General features: G+C 32.9%; 1 protein-coding gene across 1 annotated transcript; it reads left to right on the top strand.

Moving 5' to 3' along the window:
- Positions 1 to 2,424: 2,424 nt before the first annotated feature.
- Positions 2,425 to 5,958, top strand: LOC133191514 (repetin-like). Its single transcript, XM_061327265.1, has 2 exons — positions 2,425 to 2,451; positions 3,778 to 5,958. Exons 1-2 carry the CDS (start codon positions 2,431 to 2,433, stop codon positions 5,377 to 5,379), a joined length of 1,623 nt encoding a protein of 540 aa, XP_061183249.1. The 5' UTR covers positions 2,425 to 2,430; the 3' UTR covers positions 5,380 to 5,958.
- The last annotated feature ends 13,787 nt before the right edge of the window (positions 5,959 to 19,745 follow it).

Raw genomic sequence — 19,745 nt, 5'->3', positions numbered from 1 at the left:
AGCTTAGCACAAAAGATCAGTGTACAAATAAATCATGGTAAGCCCTCATTGTGTTATGTCTCTGCTGTGTGTAAAATTAGTCATTTTTACACTAAGCTGGTCTGAGCTTATATTTCCTAAACGATATCTAAAGTCTTAATCAATACTTTTTGTAAATCTTTAATACATTTTTGTAATTCTTATACAATCCTGAGTTTTCCTGAATATCATAGTTAATTATTGTTTAGGGGGTTCATGATCCTATTGCATTCGTAATATATCTTATTCAATTGTTTATTCCTATCAAACCTGACAGTATAAATAGTATATATTTAAAAAAAAATATGTTGAAATATCTACATGATACTTTTTCTATTCCAAAACAACAAATCAAGTCTGCATAATTGTACTGTTCCTTTATTGATGAGAATTTAAGCACAGATAATCTTGAATACTGGTCGTTATCTCCATAGGTCATTGTTCGTAAATACAATTTTATATATTTATTATATTATTTATATCTGATTGTGAAACGGTATTTATTTACCTAAATAAGAACTATCTATATTCTTATTCAGTAATACATCGATATTACATCGAGGCATTCTTGTTTAAATTTTCTGAATGAGAAATTGTTTTAATCAAAACTTGAAATTCCTATCTGAGATTAATGTTAATTTAATAAAATGGCAAACAGGAAAGCTGTTACCATCAAACAAGGTTTATTCTTGGAATAACAGCTACTGAGGGATAACTCTATGAAAAGTATCATGAAAAATTCTAACTCATGCTTATGAATTATTGACAACTATTCCAAATTTTCAGTCTAAACTTAATAAATGAAATTTGTTTTTTATGACCTAGCTTAATATATTACAAAGCGTAAATACACCAAAGATACCATTAGAAGATATCAACATGAAGTCTATTCCTCTAAATTTATCTTAAGCCTATACTTGTGCATGCATACATCCTTAAGTTTATACATGTGAATATATTTTTAAATCAATACGTATGTATACGTTTGTAAGTCTATATATATATATATATATATATATATATATATATATATATATATATATATATATATATATATATATATATATATATATATATATATATATATATATATATATATATCCAAAAAATGAAAAGAAATATCACAGTGTCCGGTAATTAATATGAAAATTAAAAATAACAAGGCAACAATGTTAGTAAAACGTAAGCGCTTTCATTATACTTCTTCAGACGTTTTACAATTCAAAACAATTCAAACATGTGACGTTATAACGCTACCTGATGATAACGTCAACAACAATGCAATGACGTCACAATGCTTATAGAGGAAACAATTATAGAGTCTAAGTAAAATTACTTTGTTCATTAATAGCGTAATAAATAATAAAGTCATGAAACAGTCTATATTAAACTATTTAAGGACGGTTTAAAAATCTTGATGAAATGTTTTTCTTTTTCCCGTCTTTCTAAAAGATTTTCTGTTTTGAGTTTATAAAAGGGATAAACTGAGAATTGTCCCTGTCCACAAACAGCAAGATGTTCACTGAGTTTTATTTTTCTGTACTCGGGTTGGTTGATATGTTGTCTATGTATGCGTATACGAGTGCGTAGTGTGGTCCCCGTTTCTCCTATGTATAATTGTCCGTATCCAGTGCATGTTATACAATAAATAACGTTTTTAGATGCACAGGTCATATCTGCATTGATAGTAAATTCTTTATTTCCGAGTGTAAAAGTACTTCCCTCTTTAATATACTGGCAGGTTCCACAACGTGAATCAGAGCATTTATTGACCACATACAAATTCCGTTGGTGAAATGTAGATTTACACAATATTCTTCGGAGGTTTTTAGGTTGTCTTTTACTGTTGATGAATTTATATTTTTCCAGTACTTTGGACATTTTCTCATCCGTCTGTAGAATGTTGTTGAGGTGACGCACTGTAGAGGTTATATTCCTGTTCTTTGGATTGTATGTAGTTACAAGCGGTAATATTGCAGAATCTGATGTGTCACTTTTTGAAGAATTAATAAGTTTATCTCTGTCGATTTCTATAGCCTTTCTGATTCCGTCCTCAATGATTCCAAGAGGATATATATATATATATATATGTATGTATCCTTTTTGAGACTTACAATTAATTTTTTTTTATTTCCCCAGAACTTTGATGAAAACTGGCTTACACTCTCCTTGTTTATTTCATTTCAAATGTAATCATTATCTTCATTATTTTTGCTGCGTATTCAGGTGTTAGAAATGCCAGGAAGCTTCCGCTGGTTGACCTTTTAAATCAACTTGTATGATAAACGAAGTATCAACTGCAAAGGTCGGGAGAAGGATGTTTAGGGGAAAACTAAACAAGTACCGGCATCGCAACTTATATAAAGACAATTCCAAGTATAATTTATATATCTGTAACGACATACACACAAGATGCTCGCAACATTACTTTTGGTAAGTCTTTATTTAGAAATGGTACTTATATGAAAAAAAATCAAATTTTAATAAAATTGAATCGTCCTTTGTTTAAATATTCAACCGAAATCAATTTTATCTCTGTTGCATTATTGAACATTTTGGCTTTTATTATTTAGGTATCAATACATTTAAGAATAAATTAAAGTGTAAATCAGAATTTTTTAACACTCGAAGTATATCTCCTTGCATGTAAGAGAATGATTATTGTATGCTTACGTTTTCAATACTTTTGTTGTTTTGAAATTTCCTATGACTTTCGTCGGGAATTTTTCGGAATGAAAAATATTTAATTCAGGCCTCTTCGCGCTCTCTTTCATCGTAGTTTTAAGATGGACGTTTTTACCTCCATCACGATCTTCCTTATCTTCTCCTTATTAAAAGTTTATTAGTTTTTAAAAAAAAAATCTATTTTTTTAATTTCATTTTGAAATCGCTGGGATTTTGTAACGTTTTTTTTTCTTCATTGGTCTTTGACTTTGTGTCCGTTAAGATAATGGCATCTTTAATGTTTCTTGAGGTAATTGCAACTTATCATTAAACGTTACAAGTTTATCAGTCATTGGAGAAAGGTGAGAAATTGCATTTTACTGAAAAAAAAAATTGTGGAAAGAAATGATAAAGTACTGTAGTCATCAAAAAATGCCTACTACAATGATATAAAAAAGAATATTCACATAACATCATAAATGATATTTCAAGAATATTTTGAAAATTGATCGCAGCAACCTTGCATTTCTTAGGAATTTAAAGTCTGAAGAGAGTTCTTTTTAAGCTGGCGACTTGTAAGAAAATCTGTTGCATTCTCTTTATGCATAGGAGTACCATATGTAAGATGGTTTTTGCATGTATTACAAACTCTCTGTGCATAGTGAATATGTTTCAGATGTTAGCCTGAAATAGATGACAAATTTATTACGAAATTGAGCTAATTTATCTTTTCTTGGTCTTTTTCGTAGGTTTTTTTGTTGTTGCAATTTTATAAAGGTAAAGTAAACACATACATATAAAGTATGAATCTTACTTTAACTTCAGTTAAAATACCAATCCCTTGAGATGTGTATGTAATATATGGAGAAAACGAACAGTATTCAAGTCCATTAAACAATACAAATTTTGGAACAGAGCAAACACGGACTTTTAAAGCATCAGAGGTGGGATCAGGTGCCATGGAGAAGTAAACATCCTCTGCCGGCCGGTCACACCGGCCGTGTACTCCTTGTCGTGTTCGGGAAATAACGGACAATTCCTCTGGACAATATTTCATCAGCAGAATGAAAATGTTTACAATGCTTATTTTTTCAGAGTCTATTTTTCACCGCCGTTCTCTCCCAAAATCCAATAGACCAAAGTCAATTTTCTACATGGAACGGTTCACCAGACGCATCTTCATGGACTCCTGGCATTCAACCAGATCAGCTTTCTACGAGTGGTTTTTCTTCAACTTTTGGGACTCAGCCTGGGGGAATGATAAGTGAAGGGCAGTCTAACCTGAATAACCAGTTTTCTACTCAGCAATTTGGACAAAACTTTCAGATTCCCTCTACCCAACAAGACAATACAGGAAGTATAGAAAGTCCAAATTTTGCAAGCCTAATGGGTTCAGGTATGCAACAGTCGTTTGTGCCATCTAATTTTATGAATGACCCGAGCACTCCTCGGTTGTTTCAGAATGAAGGATTGAACCAGATCCAAGATTCATCCATGCTTGGTGGAAATTTCGGTGCGTTAAATTTTGCAAATCCAAACCAAGCAAGCATGTTTCCAAACTCAAATTTTCAAACTCCTTTTCCCAACAATTTCCAGGGTGGTTTCATGAGCAATTCACCGATGAATTTTCCTAATGGTCCTGGCGGTGTAGACATGTGGAATGCAAACCGATTAGATATGATGGACACACCTGTCGCACCAACACTTTCACAGGGACAACAAGATAACTCTATATCTTCTTTTTCACAGGGACCACAAGATAACACTATATCTCCCTTTTCACAAGGACAACAAGATAACACTTTATCTTCTTTTTCACAAGGAACACAAGATAACACCGGGTCCCTATTTCCACAGGGACCACAAGATAACACCATATCTCCCTTTTCACAGATACCACAAAATAACAATTTATCTCCCTTTTTACAGGGACAACAAGATAACACTATATCTCCCTTTTCACAGGGACAACAAGATAACACTATATCTCCCTTTTCACAGGGACAACAAGATAACACTTTATCTTCTTTTTCACAAGGACCACAAGATAACACCGGGTCCCTATTTCAACAGGGACCACAAGATAACACCGGGTCTCTATTTCCACAGGGACCACAAGATAACACCGGGTCCTTATTTCCACAGGGACCACAAGATAACACTTTATCTTCTTTTTCACAAGGATCACAAGATAACACCGGGTCCCTATTTCCACAGGGACCACAAGATAACAATTTATCTCCCTTTTTACAGGGACAACAAGATAACAACTTATCTCCCTTTTTACAGGGACAACAAGATAACACTATATCTCCCTTTTCACAGGGACAACAAGATAACACTATATCTCCCTTTTCACAAGGACAACAAGATAACACTTTATCTTCTTTTTCACAAGGACAACAAGATAACACCGGGTCCCTATTTGCACAGGGACCACAAGATAACACCGGGTCCCTATTTCCACAGGGACTACAAGATAACACCGGGTCCCTATTTGCACAGGGACTACAAGATAACACCGGGTCCCTATTTGCACAGGGACCACAAGATAACACAAGATCCCCATTTTTGCAGGGACAGCAGGATAACACAAATTTCCCTTTTATTGCTTTAGAACAGAATAGATTTAGAGACAATCGTCCAGGACAACTAATGACAGATCAACAAGAATGGCGGCGTAATAATTTCGGATAGCCTGGCCGTGGAATAATAGACCTAGATCGCTGGATATCTTCTCACAGTTTGACAACCCTCGCCTTTTTGCTTGTTAAAACTGTTACAATGATAATGATAAAAATTATGCAGATAATTCAATAGGTTTTTGAATATAAATAAAAGTTCTATTACGTCATGATATGAATTTTATTAAACAAAAGTGACAAGCATAGATATTTATTGAATGTTTGAGATATTTTTACTCTGAATTCAAAGGCCTATGTGTTTAAATAATGAAAATTCAATTCCTGTAAACTTTTGAACATGTAAAATAGAGTTCAGTAATACTTTCAGGTAGATTAATTCGACATGGGCATAAGATTCAGTTTTTAAAATTATGATAAGAATGTTTTTGAAAGATTGTTGAAAGATAGAAAATAACTTAGGAAAAAAGTATTAAGGATGTAAAGAACTATGAAAGTTCATAATCGATTCACAATTTGAACGAGGAAATTACAAATACTTTAATTCAAGTTTAATGAAATAAATGCATATATACATATTTCATTATAGATATGCATGTAAATGTATGTCCAATTAAGTAAATATGAATTTTGTTTGAGCTATTGCATTATGTAAAATATTTGTTAATACTATGATTTTTACAATAAAAATGAAATTCATATTTTCAGCGATTATCTTCTTTTATTTCAGTTTTTGTACTGTTTTATTGAACAAATTCAATACACCCATTATTTAACAGGTAAATGTTCTTTTACCTTAAATATATCTCTTGCACATAATTTTTTTTCTCAAAAATGAACTTAAAAATCCAGCTTTAAAGTCCTTTTACATCAACAAAATGGTACCCACAACATTTGTTAACTTTTGAAACAACTGCAACATAGTAAATTATTCTCCAGATTGTGATGATGTCAATCATGTCAATGATGCTAAAAATGTCAGGAGTGCAACACCTTTTTGTGGCATTTTGAAAATGCAATAATTTTTGATGATCTGTGAAATAAATAAAAATGGTTTATGTTGAAAAAAAAGACTTTCCTGATAATATTCAAAGTAGTGAGCTTTAAATGTAAACTGTAGCAACTTTTGTTTGACCAAGTTGTGGTCATGGTTGATGTTGAGAAAAAATAAGTAATAGCATGTCAGGAGTGCAACAGAAAAAATGTAGTGTTGCCAAAAAAATCAATTTTAAAAATCTGAAAGACAATTAAGTCAAAAAATAATTTCAAAGTGTAAAACAAAAACTGATATACAATTTTAAAGTTAAGAATGTTATATAAATCACAAGCAGCATCAATGGGAGTCAAGTATCTGTGCATACCCGACAATGTTAGGAGTGCAACATTTGACGTTTTGCTCCCCAGCATAAAATTTTTTTTATACGTATATGATTCTCTGATTTTTATTTTGGATAATAATGACACAGAAAACATTTTATCCAAAACGATTTATCAATTACAGGGTCTGTTTGTGTTTCAGATCTATATTTCTAAGGTTGGGAGTGCAACACATTTTTAAAGATTCAAGTTATACGATGAAAAGACTCTTATTCACTGCTAAGAAATATTCTTTAATTAATAGTGATCTATTTAAATAATTTTGTACTAGATTATTGACAGTTTTCTTTAAAAAAAAAAAAATCTTCCTCTTTTTCAATTTTATAAATTCAGATGTGTTTTTCTTTTCATTTCATATCAAGTACAATAACAGGCCTGTCGATTTGGTTAATCAATACATAGAGCTCACGGCCGGTGTGACTGATGAACAGGGGATGCTTACTCTTCCTATCCACCTGATCCTCCTCGGGAGTTTCCAGTGGTCCGTGTTTTATGTCCTATTCACAGATTTGTTTGTAGGTGTTTTGAAATCGATCATTGTTCGCTATATTCGCCTATTTCAGAATTAATATACTTTTGTGTATCATATACCTATACACTGCCGATAATAATATCATCATAATATTATGAACAAAATGGTGCCCTGATGTTAATAGCAACATACGGATCCAGTATAAAAATATGATTTCTGGATGATAAATAAATTGTTATTACCAGGTAATGAAACTTGCCTAATACTTTGTGGCATACCCTTATGAACTAATTATCTTGATTAATCGTTCTGGAGGTGATTGTAAAGGTTCCGTATATAATGAATGGGAATGGTGGTCTAGCTTTTCTCCGAATTTCCAGTTCAAGGTCGGCTGCATTACTAAATGTGCTTGAGCATTTTCTCAGCTGATCTTTCACCAATAACCAGCATTTTTCAATAATGTTAGCATCTGGTCACTGTGCAAACCACAATAATCATCGAATATTTTTTTTTCAGTTTTGTAATTTTGCACAATCCTTGCACGATGCACTGGTTCATCCCAGTGCATCGTTTCGAAAGATAATCATTTTGTGGGAAATGCTGGGCAACAACTGTTCACACTTCATTATCAATCATTTTTCTGTAGTTTTCTGCATAAATATAACAATTGAAAATTGTCAGAGTAGCTGGTCTATTCAGATATATACCCAATTTATCAGACTAACTCTTGCGCATGACTGTGACTAATGCATTGCGGCATCCACACCTCTCCGCCACACATATACGCGATTATTCTCGGCAATGATCACTTTCCATTCATAAAAAAATAAATAAGTTACCATCAACTTTCCAAAGTCTTTTCCCCCTAGCCCATACAACGCGTTTTCTTGAAGTTGACATCTCGGACTCGTATGTTTTTTCTAACAACTCGGCTGTAGTATTTATGTCAGAACAAGCATCTCTTAACCAAAACTTCTGAAACAGTAATTCTCCGACACTTGTTGAATCAAGCAGTGTTTTCTTTCAGACGTTTAACACTATGTAAAAAAAAACAGGATTTGTTCAGTAATGGCCAATGTCAACAATGATATGTCATCCATTTTCTCTAGATCGGCCGACCGTAATACTAGAAAGTCAAACAACATTATGGAGGTATTGAAATCTGCAAATATGTCAATCGTGAGAAGTCTGTCCCCGATATAACAACCTTCATGTGTGTGTCCAGTGCAAACAAATTCACTCTAGGGTAAGATCAACAGAATACCCCCCTCCCCCCAAGAATCAACTAAAAGAGAGAAAAGATAGTGTTTTAGATGTGCCAATCAACTCAGCCTCTTGTGTAAATACCAATGGATTACAAGACCTATGAGCATCTTACTCAACCAAACCATTAATTCATTTGTGATTTGCCATCAGAGTAAGATAAAGATTTAACTCTAGTTTGAGTACTTGTTAACAGAGAATCTGATTTTTTTTTAAAATGCATTTTGCTGGAAATCAAACTGATATACCAAATGACCTGCTACAGAAAAAAGTATATAAAATTTTTATAATCGCGCAATTGTCTATTCATCTGCACCACAGTGAGAACGCCAAAACTTGGAATTAAGATTTTGAATGATCTAATCAATATACTAAATAAAAGCAACACACAAAACTGTAGGTCGAACATCTTGCCTGGAATATCTACGATTCATACTTGATACTTCAAAGATGGATGCAAGACTACCACAGGAAAAAGTTGTTCTTACTGGGGAAATAATCAGAAATTTTTCTGCTCAGAAATCGTGTGCTAAGAGAGAACTATAAAGTTTACTAAGCCATTTGAACTTTGCATGCAGAGTTATAAATCTTTCATCTCGTATCTTATAAAGTTGTCTACAAAAGTCAAGGAATTACACCACCACAACTCCTTGTGTTCCACCTCATCAACAATGATGGATTGAACGAAGAAGTGAACAAACTGTGGGATACTGTCACCAGTCTCCAAATAGCAAAGACATATCGAACTGCCATTGATCATTTTTGTGTGTTTTGTTGTTCTATGTAGCATTGTTATTAAAGACACATTACCTTGTAAAACTGGAGACGGTTTCACTCATTACTGTTACAATTTATTTATTTTATTATTATTCCATTTAATTAAGCTACAATACCACCAAATTACATGTATATTTAGCAGGTGTAAAATTAATAATAACCATAATTAGTAATGATATTCGAGCAAGATTAAAATGTATTTTGCTGAATATAGATCGTTTAAAGCGAATTTCTAAAGATAAACGAAGATCGCAAAGTTTGTCATCTTGTAATAGTGGTAAAAAAAGGTTTCCTATTCTATTTATTATTTTGTACAAAATCACAAAGTTATTAGAAGCAGCGTTTTTTTTTTCTTCTTTTTTTACCTAGAGTGACAGAATGATGCTGGCTGTATATCAGTGTGGAGTGGAGAAAATATTTTTTTAGCAATGGACATTTCTTTTTTTTTCTTCGTCATCTTCATTGTTTGTTTTATCAGTAAGCGCACGTGCGAACGAATTTTCGCTTCGCGTCAGAGCACACGGAGCTCTCAGGTAAGACAGATAATAGCTGCCCCCGGTAATTTTTCGTTCCAGAAAATTGACAATTGTAAAATGAAGTAAAGTGTACGATGATAAGGTCAATTGTTTTCCAATTAAATTATCGGAAAAAAAAATTAGTCGCCTATGCAATTTTTTATTCTCCAGGCAAATTTTTCTTAGGCTTCAATTTTAAGAGCTGATTTGAGTCAACATATTGTATAGAGACTGATGCGGTAGACAGGGGAAAGGGTGTCTGTTGAGAGTATCTTGGCCCCACCCACTCAACCCCTCTCCCACCCCAAGTCGGGATAGTAAAGTAGGAGGTATCTAGGAAATGTTCAAAGAAGAATTGAAAAAAGACCGTTTTTGCTTTGCAAATATTTTATACTTGATTGACCCCTCCCCCCCCCCCCCCCCCATCTTTTCACTGTCCACATACAATCAATGCATTCGCCAACAAATAAATGAATTTTTCTTTTTTTTAATCATAAATTAAAAATTACCATGAAATATCAGCCAGTTAAACGCTTGTAGATTTTAACTTGAGCCTGCTTGTAAACATTATTAAATTGTATTTTAGAGGAACTGGGATTTAATTCTGCAAGTGGAAGTCAACTTATGTCCATTACTCTCTTTCCAAGTAGGAAATTCTTCAAAATCATATGTCATTTTTAAATATTTTAATAGTCCCAACATTCAATTTGAATTTGAATTACCATATCTATACTGGATTCATAAACTTCATAAAAACCCTAACAAACAAAGATACATGACGGGTTCCAGTAAATGTTCTTCCAAGTGTCTTTCTTTACTCCTCACTAAAGTATTAGCAGCCGTGTTCTGTACAATAATATCTTCGAGAAGTGGTGTAAATCAGATGTGGATACTTTAAAACTCTAAGGAACTTTTTAAATCATCAAATTTTTCTTTAAAAAAAATCAATAACATCAACACGTACGACTTTTCAACACTCTATTCGACATTTCGCCACGATTAATAAAAGTACAGGCTTTCTGATATCACAGAAAACTGCTTTTTCAATAAAAATGGAACTCGTAAATTTACTTACCTTGTCATTGGTCATTTGCAAAATTATTTTGATAAAAAAAACATTCTGATTGTACACACAAGTACTCTGAAGTTGATATCAAAAAGATGCTTGAATTTCTGATTGACAATATCTATGTAGTTTTTGAAGATCGGGTTTTCCAACAATCTGTCGTAATTCCCATCGGTACCAATTGCGCCCCGTTATTAACAGACCTATTTTGCAGAATTTATTCAAAAACTTAATCATGAGAAGATGAAAACACTTGCTGTGGCCTTCAACTCGACATTTCGATATATCGATGACGTATCACTTAACAATATTAACTTCCATTCATATGTCGACTCGTTGTATCCCAGTGACCTTGAAATAAAGGATACAACAGTGTCTGCCACATCTACTTCATATTCGTATATTTTACTAGAGAAAGACGTTAATGGTAACATAATGACGAAATTTTATGATGAACGTGATGGCTTCTATCGTCAACTTCCTTTGTATCATTATACAATTATCACCTGCATGTGGAGTTGATATCTTCCAGTTGATTTGATACACAAGAGCATGCTCTTCGTACGAACGATTTCTAAGACCAGACAAGCTTTTGACAAACAAGTTGATAAAAAAAAGTCTAGTTTATGTCGTCATTTTGCAAGCTCTATAGTCGATATAATGACCTTGTCAGCAAATACAGTCTATTTTGACTGACTTTTTTTCATATAAATTGTTAGGCCATTATTAACACACTAATTTGTCTACGGATTTTTCAATTTCTCCGATCATGACAAGAGCTGGTGTGACTGGTCGACAGGGGATGCTTAATCCTCCATGACACCTGATCCGACCTCTGATGTTTTAGTGGCCCATGTTTGCTCTGCTCTCGATTTGTATTGTTTCAGTAGACTTTTGAGCTTGATTTCTGTTTTTATCTCCATATTTCATTCTTTTCTTAGATTTGAGCATCAACAACAACTTGATCTGGACTGTTAAGAACGTGAAAGAGAGCGACCGTCAAATAATATTTCAGAATTATCTACAGGTCCTTCGGATGAGACCTTAAAAACCGAGGCCCCATGTCACGGCAGGCGTTGGCACGATAAAGATCCCTCACTGCTCAATGGCCCTGAGTGCCGAGTAAATATCAGAATTTGAAGCCCTTCACCGGTATATGGTGACGTCTCAAGAGTGAAAAATTCTCGAATGGGACGTTAAACAACATACAATCAATCAGAATTATCTGCTGGTTTTGGGTTTAAATCAAACTGTATTGTCTTTTACTTAGGTCTAGCGGCCTAACATTTCCTTTAGCTATTTAAAGACAGATGTCGTAAATACTGGTGGTTTTACATGTTTCTTCAACCATATATTGGTTCTATGTTGGCGTTCTCAAGAGCATTATACAGAATTTGATAAAAGTGCACTGCTCCGTCAAATAACGAGACGTAATTCTTTGCAGTTGTTTTCATAGTAATCACAAAGGAGAAAAATCTCAATATGTCTGTTAGTACTTATATATTACATCAGAAATCTAAATACATATCAAAAAAGCAATAAAAAGAAAGGTTAGAGAAAATTGTTGAATTATATCACGAAGTTTAGAAAATACACGAGTAAAATTTTGGATCCCGCACGATTTGTTGTGCTTCGTACATCACCATCAACAATATCAAAATAGCAATTATTTTGAGGGAAATAAGTGAAATCAGAAACTTTTCCCAATATTTACAGGAATATCAAAAAAAAAAAAAAAAAAAATATTTATCTGTGTTATTTTATTACTATTTGACGTCTGTAAGAGTAAATTACAGCAGAGTCCGCGTAAGGTTTGAACGGCCTAGTACGTTTAAATGTTTGTATATACTGTGGTTGTCACTCCTCATATTGTATATACTGTGATAGTCCCTCCTTGTGTTGTTATATGAGAAAAAAGTAATTCTATTGAACAAGTTTGATAAATGTCATTCTAGTTAATTAACCTTGAAATTAAGGATGGTTGTATAAAATGTTGAAAAGTCAATCGTTTTGAAGCGATTTCTTGAACATGTCGTTGCGCAGTATTTCTGAAGTTTCTCCTTCGCAACTGTTAATGTTTCTGAGAGGAGTAAAGATAGAGGATTGAACATTTATTGGATCCTCCAATATATCATTGTGTGTTACCATATTTTAATGAAGTGTTGGAACCAGTATCGATACGGTAATAAGAATTCTCTTCCATTTACGTTAAAAGTAATTTGTATTTAAAGCCGAAATGTTATTTGAATCATTTCATTCCTTGAAAGGAAACTTCGTTTAAGTTTGATTAAGGGGAGACTTCCAAAAATTGGAGCGAAAAAATGACCTAAATAATCGTTGTTGGAGTTTTATAACTGCTGAATTCTAGTATGCAAGGGATTGTTTGTGTAAGACGGTTGGAAAAATCAACCCCATTAGTACATCTCTATTTTGATTGCTACACATTACAACTTTCCAGAGCTTGGGTTATTTATATTTTACATCCTGTTTCATAGGCTTTAAGTTTAATCTTTAAACTTTCCATATTCTTGATAAATGGGCATTAATTAATTTGTGACATAGGTTGACAGTTGAAAAGTTCAAGTGTAAACGTTAATACAGGTAAAGTATTGCTAATATGTTTAATTATTGATATACATGCACACATATTTTATCTCCTCTCCCTGTTAATTCAAAGCTTAGAATGCTAAAAATGCTTAAAATCACTTTTATAAATGCATAGTTTGACTTATGAAATGTTGGGATCAGGATATAAACTGGCATAAATTGAACATCTTTGCTATTTCATAAACAAAACATGCAGGTATTTATTCAAAACCAACCTAAACAGAGGAATACACATTATATGAAGAGATTGTCCGTGGCAGCAACGAACTGCCAACAGTTTTTGGTCTTCACTACCATTCAAGGACACAGAAATGATTAATAGCTTAAACTGTCTTTCCTTTAAACAATTGATATCCCCACAGCCTTGTGGTTTAACCCTTTGTCTGCTTGCGAGTAATTACATATATATTAGAATTTCTCCGAAATACAATATACACATCAACAAGGGATTTCTGAGAATATTTCATGCACTGGCCTGTTGTATCAGCTAAGCAATGAATAGGTCATAGAACTCGAAAAGAAGATATATGATTTAAAGATACTTACTAATAACTACCCCCCAAATTTTTCTCCACTGATATTATATCCGGAGGTCATTCATCACTAATAATATATCAATCAACCATTTTTTTTAATTTTGATAATTTATGAAAGAATATTTAATTTGTCCAAATATCTAATTCGTTCAAAGAAATTCCTAATTGTCCGATTCATAATAGTAATAAACTCGTTATATTGGCTGGGTGATAAATGCCATTGTGCTGCAGTCACTCAAACTAGTGTATACGCTATTAAATTTCGTTTTAAAATGACATGTTTTTGATAATGCAGCATTTCCGTAATCTTCAAGTCTCAGCAATCACTTATGTATGAAGTTCAAGTCCGGAAAATATATGGACTTTGATAGCTTTCTGTGCCTTTGGCCTTTTCAGAATTAACACTACCGAAATTTAGGGTCATGTTACACATTTGTTAGAGTTTCACTTGTTTTTTTCTCCAAACTTTGATCCATTACGTAGGAAGGACTACCACTAGGATGATCAATCTATATTCTGCATGCCGTGAGTATAAATTATGATAATAAAACATTTTTAAGTAAAGATAAAAACTGCAAAAATTTAAAGAAAGAACTTGTGTACTTGATATGCTTTTGAGTGCAAAATATTAGGTGTTTAAAAATGTCATACAAGAGAATAGCAGGAGTTTTTAATCTTCTAGGGGTTTACTATAGCCATAGAATACATTTCCCAATCATGCTTTAAATTTTTTTTTTTTTTTTTTTTTTTTTGCTGTAATAATTGTAACAACTGTAACAAATTCTAGTTTTTATATAAAAAGGGAAATATTGTATTTTTCAAAAATTATTTGAATTTTATTTATTTACTTATTTTACAAAAATTCTCCACTATTAATAGAACCTATTCCCCCACGGGGTAATTCTTTTTAAGAAGCAATAAAAAGATATGTGCGATCTTGCAAGAAAAGTATACTATACATTAAACTGAAAATTCCTGTGGCCTGTTGAAAATTCCTGTGGCCTGTTGAAAATTCCTGTGGCCTGTTGAAGTATAGTAGAAGGTTGTTAATAGAGGTCGTGAGGGATTGTTGTGTTGAGTATGAAAGTGCGATACTCTATAGTCCTAGCATTACATAATTATGATTAAAAAAAGTTGAATCATGTAAAATTGTCTTTATCAAAAACCATGGCTACAAATCTTGGCATTCTTTAGGTCAGAATCAGTTTTAGCTCGTCTGAACCGCCGAAGGCTCAGGTGAGCTTTTCTGATCAAAATTTGTCCGTTGTCTGTTGTCGTTGTTCTTATATCGTAAACTTTTTTAAAATTTCATTTACTTCTTCAGAACCTCTGGTCCAATTTCAACCAAAATTGGCACAGAGTATTCCTGGTTAAAGGGGTTTCAAGTTTGTATAAATGAAGGACCACACCCTCTTTTAAGGGGAGATAATTAAGAAAAAGTGAAAATCGAGTGGGGTCATTTACAAATCTTTTTCTCGAGAACGACTTGGCCATGAAAGATAAAACTTAAGTGAAAGCTTCATGACATAGTACAAATCTTTTAAAAAACAGCAAAGCCATGATTAGACATATCTATAAGGAAGCATCCTCGGGTAGTTTACATTCAAGTTTGTTCAAATCATGACCACAGTGGTAAGGGAGGGACCACAATTGGTGATCAAAGTTTTACATGGGAATACATAGGATAGATTGTTTAAAATCTTCTTCCCAAGAATAGAAAATCCAAGATGACTATAATTCAGAAGCATTCCCAGGTAGTGTAGATTCAAATTTGTTCAAGTCATGTTCATAGGGGGTAGGGCAGGGCCACAATAGAAGATCAAACACATAGAAGAAAATCTTCTAAAAGAATCATGCCCCCCGGATCACATATATTTAATCTTTTCAATGCTAAACTGATTTCTCGCTTTTTTTCCTAGCCAATGTGCACAGGTGAGCGATGTGTCCCATGGGCGTCTTGTTGTATTAAGTATAGCCTCCATGAAGATGCTCGTCCAGCACACGGTTTTGTCTGACATTTACATTTGACACTTCTGATTAATTGATATTTTATAACGCCGAGTCGGCAATATATTAGCCATATTTCGACGGTTTCGACACTTCTGAACCTGTGACCTTAATTCTGTCTAATGATCTTTTTGTAAGGTCATGACATGTCCTATGATCATGATAACCTCAAACATGTATGATCTTCTAAAACTATTTCATTACGACAACATTGAATTGAAGAAGAATTCTACAATTCATGCAACCTTTTTACCCCGTTTAATCTAATTCCTCTCTAATTTAGATTTTTGACGAAAACAAATCTTTAAACCTCTTAAAGCAGTGACCTTGACCTTGACCTTTTTCCAATACCCTTGAGCCACAAGCAACTTTTGTCTTAAGATTAGCTTCTATAGTTCCTCCGAATTTCAAATTCTCGTTAACTTATAATTTTCTTTATATACGTCACTCCCTTATTTATGTAGCAATATACCATTATCACTTGCATGTCTCCCAGTTGATTCGATACGCAAGGGCATGCATTACGTACGACAATTTCTAAAACTAGGCAAGCCATTGACAAATACGTTGATGATACAAGGATATCAAGTCTCGTTTTAAGTAAACATTTCGAAAATTCTATAGTCGATACAAAAACCTTGTCACCAAATACAGTATATCATTAAGTAGAATGTTGATCGACTCTTTTCATACAAAATGATATGTCATTATTTTCACACAAATTGTCTACGGATTTTTCAATTTCCCTGATCATAACAAGGAGCATACGGCTGGGTGTGACCGGTCGAGAGGGGATGCTTACTCCTCCATGGCACCTGATCTCACTTTGATGTTTTTTTAAAGGTCGCGTGTTTGTTCTGCTCCCAATTTTCATGGTTTCCGTGGACTTCAATTTGAGCTTAATTGCTAGTTATATTCATGTAGACATTTTAGATTAAAATGAAAATAAATAATGAAACTATGTGCATCTGGGATTCAGAGTAGATTTTATCATTAAAAAGATTGTTTCGATAACTTACTTTTAGTGGGCAATTTTTTTATTATATACTAGTAATATCATTAAGCCAAATTTTAGATTGTGCGATTGAAAGATAAATCTCAAGAATACTTAACAGCAGTTGAAAGGATCCGGATGAGTGCTGCCCAGACGTAAAATATATTGGCCCCAGCTGCCTATGTAAATGTTTCATTTCTACCTCAGTTACTAGTAGTTACTGTACTTAATTCGATGTACTGGTCAAGAGGCTTGTACACCTTGCGTAAAATCTGTGTCATGATAGTTTTGCTCCAATTTAAAATGAAAATGTGGTTCTGTTTGTCATATTATTGGGGTGGGAGGGATGAGGAGAAAATGTTTACCCCAAATGTCAAATATCAATAGCTGAATGAGGAATGTCTTGTTCCTTGCAATGCGAGCATTTTAAAAATATTTTGATGGACATCGTGGGAGTTGAAACCATTTGTTGATGTTTTATGAAGACAAATCTTCAAACGATGTAATGAACTTACAGGTTAGAAGGTAGAAGAGGAGTGCTAAAAATTACCTGTACTAAAATATATATAAAGAGAATCAACGGCCAGCGTCAGCTTCTTAATCAGCATGATGATAGCAGTGTTATTATTGGTGAGTTATAACAGTAGTATTATTGGTTTAAATTATTTAGCCGTTTCATAATTAATAACAATAATATAAATAATGGTAATCTTTTTTGTTACGATGAAAATTTTCAACAATTTATATTATATAAGAATTTTAAAAACACATAATTAAATCCTTTCTTTCATGACCAATTTATTTCACAGGAACTGTCGCTGATTTCTTTTTCTTCATAGATACTGATATAAATATGTAAGAATAATCACAAACAAACAACGCTGTAACATGTTTTTGAGATATTTTTGCGACGTTGCATAGCAGTGATATACATCTTGAATATCGTATATTTTGCCAAGTAGAAGTACTTATTGGCAAACGAGCTTTTGTGCAATACCAGGATTATAGGTGATCTTGAACTTGACATTTGACTCACTATTACAATAATTACAATGAACATTGGTAACGATATAGGACCATGATGATTTACATATGCAATGTTTGTCGTGTGTCCTTTTGCAAATATCAAGGTTATTTTTATTGTAACCTTACTTCACTTAGACATTATTTCTGAAATGTTAATCTCACCTTAAATTCTTTGAAAGTCAAAAAAAATATGGCCTTGGTATTTAGTTTGTATATCGCTAATTAATATATCTTCCACACGACATTATGCTTATGGTCGATGTGACTTTTTGAACTTGAGGCCATCTTTAAAAAAATCTGAGTTGCCCTCTCCCGACCGACTGGCTAAAATAGCCAGACTCAAAACTTTTTTCCTCCAGGAAACGATTTTTTTTAAAATTTATTCCAGAATTTTTTTTTATCCCGAAAACAATTTTTTTAAGTTTATGAAAACCTTCATCCTTAGTAGATTTTGAACATTCAGCATTGATGTTGAAAATTTCTGGAAAAAAATGTCCCACCTACCTACCGACCCAATTTTTTGTCCAGAGTCGAGAGAGGGCAAACAAACATTATTTTAAAGATGACCTGAACTTTAAATATTCGATTAATCTCTTTAACCGTTTATGTTTGACCTTAATTATCGACCTTGAAATAACCGTACGATTTGGGGTTAGATTCCTTTCATATAAGACTTTTCGAAAAAAAAAAAATGAGATTATTAGCCCATGACCATGAACTTTACCTTTGACCTTCATAAATATTGCTTTACACATTTAGAACCTTAAAAATGCAGAAATCGATATTTAGCATGTTATAGGACTTTTTAGAGAGCATTATTTTACTGCGTTTGAATTTCACGGTGTGTTTTGGGGAAAAGGGACATTTTTATACTTTAACAATAAGAAATAGGATATGATATTTAACGTATTAATTTCTAGAAATCTTCAGTAGGTTAAAACCACTTTGTGACCATGAGTTTTAATCTTCCATTTAGTTCTAGGATAAAACTAACTTGGGGTTTCTACATGAAAGGTTAAGTTAACAATATTCTTCATGTCACTGTTGCAGCCGACTCATGTTTTATGAAAATAAAATCAAGTTTTCTTTACACAAAAATTCTTAATTAATGATGCGGCCATTCTTAAGCAATGATGTGGTCAACGTTTAACAAATGCAAATCGTAAATTGGAAGATGAGGCATTTTTGTTAAATATATGACGATATCCCTTGGAGTAACATTTACACATCCTCGACTTTCCTTTGAACATCCGTCATGAAAACAGCTTACGGTGAAGATTACCACGAATCTTACTTTTTAGGATATAAACCTTCACTGGTGACAAAGCACAGTTTCATCACGATATTTAATGACCTAGAAGTATGAAACACGCAGAGGAACTCAGTGTACTTGAATAATTGAATAACAATATAATTATCAGTGAAACATTCCAGAGTTACTTGCACGTTGAGTATTTTTTAACTAAATCTATTTGAAAAAAGGACTAAATATTTTTTTCGTTGTGTCCATAAATAAATGCTCCTATATACTTTTTTGTAACAAAAAAATGTACTGAATTCTTTTGGTAATACTTTTTTCAGTGGTAAGGCTGCTTTAAAACGTGCATAGAGTACGCAGGAGTCCCTGAAATAGAAAGTTTTTTTAGCTTCAGAGAAGGATGTAATATGCACAAAATCAACCGTTTGTAAACTTCGATATGTAAATGCTAGTATGCAATATATGTACACAGTCAATATAAAATCAATTTTATATCTTTATAGACTGGATTTTTCAGTGGAAT

Source organism: Saccostrea echinata, unplaced genomic scaffold (genome assembly GCF_033153115.1).
Source record: "Saccostrea echinata isolate AGI-Se365-2 ecotype Australia unplaced genomic scaffold, CSIRO_AGI_Sech_v1 ptg000023l, whole genome shotgun sequence".
NCBI classification, from domain to species: Eukaryota; Metazoa; Mollusca; class Bivalvia; order Ostreida; family Ostreidae; genus Saccostrea; species Saccostrea echinata.
Note: the sequence above shows the minus strand (reverse complement) of the source record. Positions and strands in the feature narration are given on the sequence as shown.